Genomic DNA, 13,428 nt, shown 5'->3' on the forward strand with positions numbered 1-13,428 from the left:
GAAACAGTTACTTAGTGTTGACCATCCGGATTAGACCTCCAGGCAGCTGATGGCACCTGAACGAGTGCGGGACCCCCCCCCCCATAATAGACAAAAGCTTGTGACCCAGGAAGCTGGCGCGCTTCCCTGTATGGAGAAATGTTTTTCCTTCAAACTGAGGTGTGACCATCTGTAGACCCCCGACAGTCAGATGTAGATGGCCACATGGCACACAAAACCCCTCGGGTGTTATCAAACAAGGCACCCTGTGTCGTGGGTACAGGGAGAGGGAGTCAACGACCTCGGACAGAGGTCTTGATGTCAGGCATTGTCGTCCTCAAGACCTAGAGGCCGAACACAGTCTCAGAGCCCGGCTCAGGTTCCCCAAACACCCCTCGGACACCACATGCTCTGGAGCACAAGTGAGTTCAGGCCCCCTGGTTGCTTGCATGGGTTCCTTGTACTCTGCATGGTTCTCGAACACTTCATGAACTCCTCAATCCCGGCACCTCAGATGGCTGCTGATCTTTGCTCACACACTCCTCATGCACAGCAAGATGATGGTGTATGTCAGGATGGTCCTTGTCCCAACCACAATCACTTCCGCCTGTCTCTGCTGCACCTAGTGTGGTCCTTACGATCTCGTGAAGACATTTAAATCCTTTGGGTCCCTGGGATCTCGTGGACAGGAGGCCAGCTCACCAGCCCTTGAGAGTACTTTGTGACTCAGGCCACAACGGTTGGCACTTAGCTGCAGTCCCTTCTGCCCTAATGATTCTTTATGTCAATATTTTCAGTATCGAACAAGCTTAGATCGTTTCCAAATCCAAAAGTGTCTCTACCTTCTGAGCCCAAAGCCCCAGTAGTTATATTCACCATGGCCTTTGAAGATACGATCACTTTAAAAGGCCACCTTTAAAATGCAGAGGCTCTCCGTAAATGTTCTCCTGTCTGCCATCATACCCCGGGAGGTTTGATCACAATGTTTTGTGGGGTCAAGACCCTGCTCCTTGGAAACAGAGGTCCACAGTTTCTAGTTTATGGTCCTAGTTTACGGTCCTCTATCAGGAATACACAGATGTGGCTGTTCACTGAGCACCGAGTTAAGAATTATAAGACAGGACGTTAGATTTCCAGCACCATAATGTCAGACCGCCCTCCCACTACTGGAGAGGATTTGTCATTACAAACTCATCACTATCAAACACTATACTGTTACTATTCTGCCGTAAGAAATAATACTCTCTAGCCTTGCCCTTCACCTCCTCATGCTAATCCAATGAGAGACAAAGGCCCCATTGTACCGAGTACGGCAATCAGTGTCATTCACGACTCTTGCAGGTAACGCGTACACACACCTGCCTAACCTCTTCCCAAGACCACACCATGTCAGCAGGGAGAACTCTGATATAGCAGGAGACATGCAGAACGTGGGCACATAGCTTTTTAAATGCCAAACTGAGTAACAGTAAGCTGTGCACACAGGCCTTACCAGTGCAAATCTGTGGCATAATCAGTGAGCTGTAGCACCGAAGGAGTATGCAGTTCCTGTAGGGTGGGGAAAGAAGAGAAGGAGGCTAGGTTGGTCAACACCCTTACTCAGTAGTGGAGTGTGAGTATATCCCAATTTGGGAAGTGGGGCCCTCACACACCCAATTGGGTGTCATGCTTATTCATATGGCTTGCTCAGGCCGGCACTGCAATGCCTGATAGGCACCCTTTAAGGGGCTCTTTGTCGGAGATCTTTTTCCCAAGCCATATAGCTGAGGTGCATGTGAGGGGCCTAGTGGTGTAGATGTGAGGTGATGTGAGGAGAAATAAAATGAGGCGAGTTGGTGCTCCAAAATTAATTTAAATCTGCGAGCCCATAGGGTGCCCATTAGGCATTGCAGCGCCGGCCTGACGAGGAGCAAGCCCTATGATGAAGCATGACACCCAAATGGTTGCGTGAGGGCCCCACTTCCCACATTGGGAGACACCTACACTCATTTACCATGGTGTAAAAGCTAATACAATTGAATATATAATTAAATATGTGTTGTAGAATGAGCATTTTAGCCCAATTTGTTGGGTGGAGGAATCCCCCCCCCCACCCAAACTCTCAGGCTTGCTCGCTGCACTCTCTATGCTCCTACGTGGGCTGGTCTGACAAAATGTGCCTGGGCTGCTTTGGGTTCCCCGGCCAGTCCTGAGTGGAAGAGAGGCTGGAAATCCAGCTGTTTGTTGCTTTAAATAGCCCTCCTGGTGCCTTGCTGCTGGTCCTCGCATGCCACAAGCACTTTCTCATGTCTGTCTCTCCGTGAATGCTTCATGCGAACCCGGTCAGTGGTGTGACTGGACCTAAGCTGAAGGGGAGCGGCGACAGACTCGGCTGCCCCACGGAGGACTTCAGTGGAGTCGTGACAACTTGGAGCAGGGGCTCAGGTTGGTATCAGGATATAGGGCTGCAGCATAGGCAAGGGTGCAGCAGTGGTGTCACTGGGAGTGGGAGAATGAGGAACTGCTCCAAATGTAGGGCTTTTCTTTTTCAAATCATTGCTTTGTGTGTGTTACTTAATCAACTGGACTGGATAAAGCAAACTTACAACTCCCAGAAGGCTTTAGCTTGTTAAATGAAAACCTAGTTCTAAAGCGCTGCATCCTTGGTGATATGGAGTAATCATCTGGTATCTTGAACAGTTGCAGAGTAGAGAGCAGTGGCATACTGTACAATGGTACAGAGTATAATTTAGTAGCGTAGAGTGCAGTGACGTAGAGAGAGCTATGGTGTAAAGTGACGTAGGGTATAGTGGCACGAAATGCTGCAAATTAGAGTATAGTGGTGCAGAGTGCAGTGGTGTAGAGTAGTGGGCGTAGACTGCAGTGGCATAGAGGGCATTGGTTTTGACCAAAGTGGTGTTGAGTACATTGGCATAGAGTGCAGTGGTGCAGAGTAGAGTGGAGAGGCATAGAGTGGAGTGATGCAGGAACAGGTGGAATAGCACAGAGTAGTGGCGTACAGTGCACTGGCACAAAGTGGAGTATCTAGGCTGCAGTGGGCCTAGACTGAAGAGGAGTACAGTGCAGTGGCGCAGAGTGTCTTGGCATAGAGTGCATTGGTGTTGAGTGGTGCAGCGGCATAGAGCACAGTTGCACAGAGTGGAGCGGCACAGGGTGGAGTGGCGTGGAGTTCATTGGGGAGAGTGCAGTGTTGCAGAGTAGAGTGTTGTATAGTGCATTGGAATAGAGTGGTGTAAAATGTATTGGTGTAGAGTGCAATGCTGTAGATTAGAGTGATGCAGGGTAAAGGGTCAAGACAGCAGTGGTGTAGAGGACAGTGGTGAAGAGTAAAATACAGCGGCGTAGAGTTCCGTTTCAGAGAGAGCAGTGTTGCAGAGAAGAGTGTAGCAGACTGAAGTGGCTTAGCCTGCGTAGAGTGAAGTGGCATAGATTGTTGCAGATTAGAGTATAGTGGCGTACAGTGCTGTGGAGCAGAGTAGACAGGCAGAGTGCAGTGGTGTATAGTAGAGTGGCGTACTGTGCAGTGGCATAGAATGTATTGGTTTTGAGTAAAGTGGTGTAGAGTTCATTGGTTTATAGTGCAATGGTGTAGAATAGTGTAGTGAAGAGTAGAGTGGAGTGGCTCAGGGTACATTGCAGTGGCGTAGAGTAGAAAATCAGAACGTGGAATAGAGTGGGCTAGAGTGCAGTGGCATAGAATAGACTGTTTCAGAGTAGAGTGAAGTAGGGTAGAGTGCAGTGTCGTAGAGTGGAGTGATGTAGAGTGGCGTAAAGTGTAGTTGCATATAGTGAATTGGCATAGAGTGCAGTAGAGTGGCATAAAGTAGAGTGGTGCAGAGTAGAGTGCAGTGTCATAGAGTGCAGTGGTGCAGAGTAGAGTCACGTAAAGTTCAATGGCGGAGAGTGCAGTGTATCACAGAAGAGTGTAGTACAGTGCAGTGGCAGGGAGTGTTGCATATCAGAGCATAGTAACATACAGTGCAGTGGCATAAAGTGTATTGGTTTTGTGTAAAGTGGTGAGGAGTGCAGTGACATACAGTAATGTGGTGAACAGTAGAGTGGAGTGGCTCAGGGTAAATTGCAGTGGATAGAATTGAGTAGCATAGTGTAAAAAAGCGCAGAGTGGAACAGAGTGGTGGAGAGTGCAGTGGCATAGAGTAGACTGATCAGAGTAGAGTGAAGTAGCATAGAGTACAGTGGCATAAAGTAGATTGTAGTGTCATTAAGTGCAGTGGTTCTGAGTAGATTAGAGTGGTTTAGAGTGGATTGGCACAGAGTGCAGTGGCGTAGATTGGAGTGGGGTAGAGTGTACTAGTGTACAGTGTAGTAGAGTGCAGTGGTGCAAAGCAGGGTCTCGTAACGGTCAGTGGCAGAGAGTGCAGTGTTGCAGAGTAGAGTGGTGCAGAGTGGAGTGGTGCAAGGTAGAGTGCAGTGGCAAAGAGTGGAGTGATGCACTGCAGAGTGGTGTAGAGTGTGGTGGCATAGAGTGCATTGTCACACAGTGGCGTAGAGTGGTGCAGAGTATAGTGCAGTGGCATAGAGTAGATTGACATAGAGTTCAATGGCAGAGAGTGCAGTGTTGCAGAGTAGTCTGTTGTAGAGTACACTGGTGTATAGTAGACTGGCATAGAATGCAGTTGTGTAAAATGATGCTGAGTAGAGTAACACAGAGAGCAAATGTGTACAGTACAGTGGTGCAGAGTAGAACAGTGATGTAGCGTGTAGTGACTTAGGGTGCAATGGTGTAGAGTGTAGCGGCGTAGAGTGTTGTGGAGTAGAGAATAGGTGTGTAGAGTGCAGTGGTGCAGAGTTGATTGGCGTAGAGTGCAGTGGCGTAGAGTGCATTGGTTTTGAGTAAAGTCATGTTGAGCGGCACAGAGTTGATTGTTTCAGAGTAGAATAAAGTGATGTAGAGTGGAGTGGTGCATGTTAGAGTGGAGTGAAGTAGAGCATAGTGCAGTGGAGTAGAGTGCAGTGGTGAAGATAAGATTAAAGTAGAATGGCATTGTTATGTACCCCAGTGAAGCCCAAAATAGGCCTAGGTAGCTACACAACCTTTTACCTTCATTTGTCCTTCCTCGCTCTGCATAACGGTTCTAGCACTGTACTTTTACCCAGTTATGTGCTGAATGAATGTCGATCCATTTCTTGGAAACAAGCCCCTTTATTATGCATGAGGATTCTTAAAAAAAGTCCCCAGCACATTACGTACATGACAGAATGCACATATCCTGCGTAAAAGTTATGGTCATCTTCATCCTAGGGCGAAATAACTACTTTGCATAATTGCAGGTATTTATTTAGGCTCATGTAAGGAACCCTGAGGGTATCCTTTTGGTATAAAAGAACCATACCGAACAATAGATAGCTAAGAGGAGACGCTTCCATGATGACACAAGATGCTGAGGTCCCTGCACGCAGAAACTCCAGCACGCAATGGTCTGACATCCCTTACGGGGCATCCAACTTGAGACCAAGACAGGGATCTTCGTTCTCTCCCATCAGTTAATGGGGTTGACTCTTTCCTAGGGATTCTTGGCTTTACAGCCACTTACATGCTAGGTACACTTAGGTACTCTTAGGTAGGGTTTTCACTGTAGGAGTAGGCTTGATTACCGTAATGTTTATCTGCCTGCATAGACTCACTGTTTTAGCACCATGGTAGAATTCTACCTTTTATTTACTCTGCTAGTGCCTGTAATCTTGTATATCTGTTTCTGTCTAATGATTGTTGCAGCAAACATGTTTTTTAGTAGAATGACACTGGTAGTTCACTGAGTGCTTATTGAAAACCTCCCTATCGTTTGTTCTGTGTATTTCTCTGAGACTACTATGATTTACTGAGTGAAAAATACTGCACTGTTCCCACGATCCCTGAAGGATCAAGGGTTGTCATGTTCGATAGTTACCAGAAACTATTCACTTCTTGGCATGGTTAGGGGTCTTATGTTGGCACTGTGAGCTAGCCGGTTTAAAGGCTAACATATCCTTTGGGGGTGTCTGGAATCAGTCTGGACACAAATCCCTTTGTTTATGTTGTCTAAACATGCAGATCCTATGTACTATTAGGAACTACACAACAGCATAGAGTGGAGTGGTGCAAAGTAGAGTGCATTGACGTAGAGTGCAGTGGCATAGGGTGCAGTGTTGTAGGGTAGAATGACATAGAGTGTAGCGGAGTGGCAAAGATGGGAGAGGTGTAGAGTGCAGGGGTGCATAGTAGAGTGGGGTACAACATATAGGCACAGAGTAGAGTGATACATTGTAGAGTAGGGAGACGCAGAGTGGAATGGTGCAGAGTAGAGTATAGTGACGCAGTGTGGAGTGGCTTAGAGTGGTATGGCGTAATGTGAAGTGGTGCTGAGTAGAGTGCAGTGGTATAAAGTGGATTATGAATTGTGTGGTAGACACTGCCATCATTACAGACAACATATCTTCAATAGAAATTACTATTACCTTTGCCCAGACATTCAATTTTACTGATAAAAGTATACAGTGCACAAGCAATAATATAAGGAAATGTCATCACCCAGTGTATTGATGTGTTTTGATCGTATTTAATTATTTGTTTCCGCCACACTTCAGAATTACAAAAAAAATAACTTAATTTTTACTTCCCTAATTCTGATATTTTCGGAAATATGAGCACAGTTCATGTTTGTTGTCTGCTAGAAAAAAAACGTTAGTTTCACAGCAATATTGTTATCTCACTTTGAAGTCAGAGAATGAAAATTAAGCACCAAGCTATCTGGATAACAAAGCCTGACATTTGAACTCTTTTTTTTGTCTGCATAGCAAATGTATCAAGATAAGAACAAGGTTTAAAGGCATGTTACAGAAATCCAGTACTGGTAGAAGAATAGAGTAAGGTGTGGGCAAGTGAAGGGGCAAACCCAAGCTGGGCAGCCTAAAACAAATAAAGCCAGCAATAGAAAGCAAACAAATGCGAGTTACAAACCTCAAAGCCAATGGTAAGCAATGGGCGGAATGCATTCCCAGGGAAGCTTTCTGAATGTCTCCAAAATGTCGTCAGCAAACCAGACTGGTAGGCTTTGAAACAAAAAATGGTCCAATTTTGCAACTTTAGGAAGTTTTGCACTTCTGAAGACAAGCTATGTGGATGTTTTACTTGGTGTGGGAGACTGCATGCGTTACTTACCATTGGATTTGTGTTTTGAAACGTACATTTGTTTGGTTTCTATTCGCTGGCTTTATTCGTTTTAGCCCTTGAAGCACTTTTTGGTTAAGTCCAGGTGGGTAACTACGCCCCGCCAGCGGAGTTTACGCAGTTTTGCCTACTCCACATTCCGTTGCAAACGCGGCGTTCAGACAAAATTACGACTCCGTGGTGGAGCGTAGTTAGCCGGCCCCTCCCCACCAAAGAAATTAAAAGTAATTAAAAAGGCACTTTCCTGCCCGTGGCTGACTCCTCCTCGACATGGCCGCTCTCTAGCCTCCTCCTCGCTGTCCTTCTTCACTGATAACCCCTATGTTGTACGTCTTGCGTGTGAGAATGCATACGTGTAAGACATACAACGTAGGGGTTATTAGTGAAGTAGGACGGTGAGGAGGAGGCAGGAGAGCGGCCATGTCGAGGAGGAGGCAGCCACGGGGCAGGGAAGTGCCTTTTTAATTACTTTTAATTACTTTGCGAGGGGGAGGGTGCGGAGCGGAGCGAAGTTCCACAGAGTTGCTTTCCAACTCCGTTGAACTTCATGTAGACGCACTATGCCGGCTCCGCCCAGGGTTAATCTTGCTGCTTCCCATGGAGCACTTCCTTTTTACCACTTCACTGATCAGCTCCTTCTATTTTTCCATAAGTGGTTGCTTTACAGTAACTCTTATTTTATTTTTTATGAACCACTTAATGAGACAGCATGTTTTGCATTTGTCTCCGTTGTTTGCTTCTCTTCTCCCAAGCTCTTTGCCCCCTCGAGCTGTGTGTGCTTCTGTGCACTAGTGTCCACATTACTCTTCCACCCATGTGCGTCTGCCCACCCACTTACATCCATAGTGCTCTCTCGTTTCCCATGTGCTTTTCTACTGCCTCCGTGTAGTTTGTTGGGGCAAACAATAAAGTCAGGATATCCTCACCCAAAGAGTCCTTATGGCTGAACGTCATTTTCATAGGCAAACATAATGATCCTAATCAGACAGCTGCTCACTGTGACTGACTGCCATCAGACAGCAGCTTTTTTCAGAATAAAACAATAATACAACTTGCTGCATGCAGTGATTGCCTTCAAATTCACCATGTTCCCACTGGTCAGCTGTTTTTCTGCACACCTTCCCTCAGAACCCTGCCTCAGACAGTAACATGATCTACTTGGAATACAGTAGATAAGATCACCACAGTGCAGAGGTCTTGCCTCCTCTGACAACTCAGCCCAGCAAGTAGTAAAAGTAGTAAATAAACAAGGCACATTGGATGGAAGCCCTGCTAGCATCACTGTGTGAGGCAGGTGCAGCCATATCCGGGTGAGGAAGCTGACACTTCACTCACCACTTGCTCTGCTTCTTCGTAGCGCTTCATGCCACCCATTTTCAGTTTCTAGGTGCTGTTGAAAGCTCCACCGTACCCCTAACACCACCACCTACAACCACCCTAACAAGCAGTACCACTCTAACCACCACTACCCCACCACTCTACCCTAACCACCATGACTCTACCCTAAACACCACAACCACAATCACCCTACCCTCACCACTCTCATCATCTCCCTCACCCTACTATTACCACTACCCTACAAACCACCGTCCCAACTAAAACCACCCTAACCGGTCTGCTACCACCACCCCCAACCATCACCTTAACAAACGCCACTGAACCACCAGCACTAACCTACACCACTACCCTGACTAGCAACAGCACCGGCGCCCTAACCACTATCCTAACCACCATCACCACTATCATTACAACCAATACTCCACCTCCAGCCTACCAGCACCCTACAACCACCACTCTACCACCACTACCACTCTACCACCATCACTCCCTCTCCCCACTCTACCACCATAACCACTCCCTATCACCTCTCTCCCACCACCACTATCCTAACTGCCACCACTAAAGCCTGATCATCACACCCTAGCCGAAACCACCACCACACATACCACCACTCTAACACCACTAAAAGCGTCATTCTAACCATGTCCACTACCCTAAACACCACACTAACCATCACCACCACCCCAACCACTAATACCACAATCGTACCACCACCACCTTACTCCTATCCACCTCTATAAGCACCACCACCTTACCATAAGCACCAGCACCCTACCACCACTCCCTATCACTAACACTCTAACTGCCAAAGACCTATGCTAATCACCACCCTTCCCTAAACACTGCCACCCTAACCACCACCATCATCCTAATTACAACCACCCTAACCACCACCTTAACCACCACCAACCTAACCACCACCCTAACCACCACTACTACCCTACCACATCCTACTCTAAGCACCACACAACCCTAAGCACCACCCACTTTCACACTTACCACCCTAACGATCACCAACACCCGACCCACCCATAACCACCACCTGACTCTAACCACAACCACTGCCACCCTAATCACCACCACCCTCACGACCACTACTACCCTAACACATCCTACCCTAACAACCACACAAACCTAAGCACGACCCTAACCACCCACCTTTCACCCTTACCACTCCTAAGCACCACCAACACCAAAACCCGACCCTAACCACAACTACCAGCTGACTCTAACCCCAACCACTGTAACCGCCACCCCAACCACCACCACTACTCTAACCACTATCCTAATCATCACCATTAACCTGAACACCACAACCCTAACTACCACCACCCTAACCACTACCACCAGCACCACCCTGACCACTACTATTATCACCCTACCGTAAACACCACCGCTCTACCCTAGGCATCACCACCATGCTCTAACCACCACCACCCCTACCCTTTAACTACTACCAACCTATTCACCACCACCCTCACCATCCTATCCACCTTCACCCTAACTACCCTACCATAAACACACGCACCCTACCCACTGCGGTCTTAACCACCACCCACACCTAACCACAACCACCACCCTAACCACCACCACTACCACCCTGCCCTACCCACAACCCTATCATAGCCACCAACACTTCCCTGTCTTAATCACCACCACCTCACCATTATCACCACTACCCTACTAACACCACCATCACCATCCTGACCACCCTTACCCTCACCACAACCCTCCCCACCACACTCCTCACCATCACCACCACCCTACCACCACAACCTCCCTACCCTAACCACCACTGTCCTTGACTCTCAATACCCGTAGAAGCTCTGTGTTTTTAAACAACCATTTTCAATTCATTACATGATGGATGTTTTCATGAAATGTTGTGGCCTATGCTTGGGTTTGTTTACTCTCGAGTAAATTGTTCTTGCCTGCAGACTGACCCTGTTACATGGATTATTTCACCAGCGGCCATATACAGTGTTCGCGCACCACTTTCTCTTTTGTCTCGGCTTCTTATCTTAGTTTACAGTTTGTTTTCCAAGCTCTGCTCCGATCTCCGAGCGCCGCCCTTTGTCCCTTTTGACTTTGCTCCCACCCCACTCCCTTGTCTGTGTTGACCACCTCCCTCCTCCTCTTCCTTTTCTAAACGTGTGTTTTAAAACTAAAATGCTACTGGTTTAGGTCTCGGCCTAGCGTTACACTGCGCAGCAGTGTTCGCGCAGCCGAAATTTAATGTTTACAGTATTGGGGGCTTAAACCCGCCCCTCTTCTCCATTGGCTGGCCTCGTAACTGCTGGCCAGCCATTGGAGGAGAGGGGCGTCACTCTGTTTAAGCCCCGTCTTTTTTGGGACTCGGGGGTGTGTTTTTTAGGTTCTTTCTCCCTGTGACGTCTTCAGTCACTCAAACCTAAAAACACGCCCCTGAATCCCAAAATGACCGTGTGTTTCTCCGAGGCATTTCTGCCTCGCCTCGGAGAAACGTGGTTGTGTTCATGGCGTGGTCGTGTTAACTGATGTAAAAGTCTTATCTAATGGATTTTGGGGAAGGATCCGCAATTTTTTAATGTATTTTGGACGAGTGATCAATTGGGAGTTACAGTTTCGAGTGAACAGCAGGTCATACATACTAAGTATATCCTTGTGGTTGCCTACTTGTAGCTGTGTTTAGGGTACAGTCAGTATCGGAGCCCTCGAGTTTCTCATGTATAGGCAAGAGTAGCTCATCCAGAGTTTCTGCTTTGGATTCTGGGACACGTAGTCTTGATTTTTATGAGGAGTTAACCGCGACTTGACTTCAAGTCCAGAATACAAAGTAAAACCCTTTGGCTGGATTTTGGACCTCGAAACTTGAGATCTTTCCTTCTCACTCTTTCTGAAGGGTGCGGACAGATATGAGTGCTTGGATGCAAAGCACGTCACCTCAATTAGTTCCGCTGTGGCTGATAACAGTGTATTCCATACTCGTTCCATCATCGCCTTAGTTCTGTTTTTCTCCCATCTTTTTGCAGAGCGTGAAACAGCTGCCTAGGAGGGGTAGTTCGCGCATGCCCAGTGTGTCTCCTGCGCTCCGGCCAGACTCCTGCAATCTGAGGCTGGAGGGAAGCTGCGCTACCAAGGTAAAGAGGGAGTGAACGAACGTTCACAGACTCCGAGGGCGTGGGAAGGAAGAAGCCGGACACCCACGCACAGACATCCAGCCTCGCCTCCCCCGGAGGCCCCCAAGCAATGCAGCAGCCGCCCCATCCCCGGTGAGTACCGAGGAGCAAGCCTGGTGTCTGCGAGGGTCCTGTAGAGATGGAAGTAGAGGGAGCCCACAGCCCCCTTCTCTTGTTGATGTGGTTGTGCGCACACTCTCTGTGGGGATTCTGCGGTTAAATGAGTTACCGTGCCTTCATTTCTGTCTGTAAGCATCGCACCGTCGCGTGCACTGCAGCTAAAACAACCCCAATTGTGTAAAGTTTGGAATGATGGCAGCTCGCAGACAGGACCCTAAGACACTTGTACATTTTTGCAGGGAGAAACTCTTTGGGTGGGGGTGGGAAGAGAAAGTTGGATGCACAGCGATCCTTTATATTTCAGGATCAGATGGTTTGAAACAATGCCATCTGCAGATTGTCTCATTAAAATGCTTTGTGCAATAGATTTATAGAAGGGTGATTGCATAACAATTACTTCATAAAGTAGCTGGCAAAATTAGGATTTTCACTTTAGGGGTAGGCTGGCAGTGTTTGGGGGGGTTGTGCCTCTGTTCCCTGCTTGTGCCTCTGTTCCGTGCTTGTGATCCGGTTTTTGTGTCTCTGTTACCTGCTTGTGCCTCTGTTCCCTGCTTGTGCCTCTGTTCCCTGCTCGTGCCTCTGTTCCCTGCTTGTGATCCGGTTTTCGTGCCTCTGTTCCCTGTTCGTGCCTCTGTTCCCTGCTTGTGCCTCTGTTCCCTGCTTGTGCCTCTGTTCCCTGCTTGTGATCCGGTTTTTCGTGCATCTGTTCCCTGCTTGTGATCTGGTTTTTCGTGCCTCTGTACCCTGCTGGTGATCCGGTTTTTCGTGCCTCTGTTCCCTGCTTGTGATCCGGTTTTTCGTGCCTCTGTTTCCTGCTTGTGATCCGGTTTTTCGTGCCTCTGTTCTCTAGGGCGTTACTGGGCAGAGAGCTGTGTGTGTGCGTGTGGCTCTGTTGTTTGGCTCTGTGTGTGTGTGGCTCTGTCTGTGTGTTGCTCTGTGTGTGTGTGGCTCTGTCTGTGTGTGTCTCTGTCTGTGTGTGGCTCTGTCTGTGTGTGGCTCTGTCTGTGTGTGTGGCTCTGTCTGTGTGTGGCTCTGTCTGTGTGTGTGTGTGTGTGTGTGGCTCTGTCTGTGCGTGTGGCTCTGTGTGTGTGGCTCTGTGTGCGTGTGTGGCTCTGTCTTGTGTGTGTGTGGCTCTGTGTGTGTGTGTGGCTCTGTCTTTGTGTGTGTGGCTCTGTCTGTGTGTGTGGCTCTGACTGTGTGTGTGTGGCTCTGTGTGTGTGTGTGTGGCTCTGTGTGTGTGTGTGTGGCTCTGTCTGTGTGTGTGTGGCTCTGTCTGTGTGTGTGTGGCTCTGTCTGTGTGTGTGTGGCTCAGTCTGTGTGTGTGTGGCTCTGTGTGTGTGTGTACGTGTGGCTCTGTGTGTGTGTGGGTGCGTGTGGCTCTGTGTGTGTGTGTGTGTGTGTGTGTGTGCAAATGCAATAGGTCTCGCATTTGCGAGAGATTAAGCTATTGGCATTGTAAATAACAATGCCATTTATTTATATGTTTTAAAAACAAAAATAATGTCATGAGCAATGCCAATATCTCTAACTTTGACAAGGACAAGACCATTGTATTGTAAATGCTTGTTATTTAGAATAAGCGGGAATCTCACTACCCCACCTTCCCCCTAGCAAACACGCGCATAGCCTGCTGCCCACGTTTCCTGTGCTCATTGGAAGGGT

General features: G+C 48.0%; 1 protein-coding gene across 2 annotated transcripts in view; it reads left to right on the top strand.

The window, feature by feature from the left end:
* Positions 1-2,304: 2,304 nt before the first annotated feature.
* Positions 2,305-13,428, top strand: part of LOC144824702 (antizyme inhibitor 2-like) — a 255,971-nt gene continuing 244,847 nt past the window's right edge. Inside the window, exon 1 of one of the 2 annotated variants that reach the window (XM_078683729.1) lies at positions 2,305-2,403. Coding sequence is in view for 1 of the 2 variants with exons in the window: in XM_078683728.1 (XP_078539854.1) it covers positions 11,717-11,739 (23 nt within the window). In the remaining variant the exon portion in view is untranslated. Of the gene's footprint in view, positions 2,404-11,603; positions 11,740-13,428 lie in introns of those variants that run through there. The other variant, XM_078683728.1, reaches the window with a different exon arrangement.

Source organism: Lissotriton helveticus, chromosome 3_1 (genome assembly GCF_964261635.1).
Source record: "Lissotriton helveticus chromosome 3_1, aLisHel1.1, whole genome shotgun sequence".
Classification (NCBI taxonomy): Eukaryota; Metazoa; Chordata; class Amphibia; order Caudata; family Salamandridae; genus Lissotriton; species Lissotriton helveticus.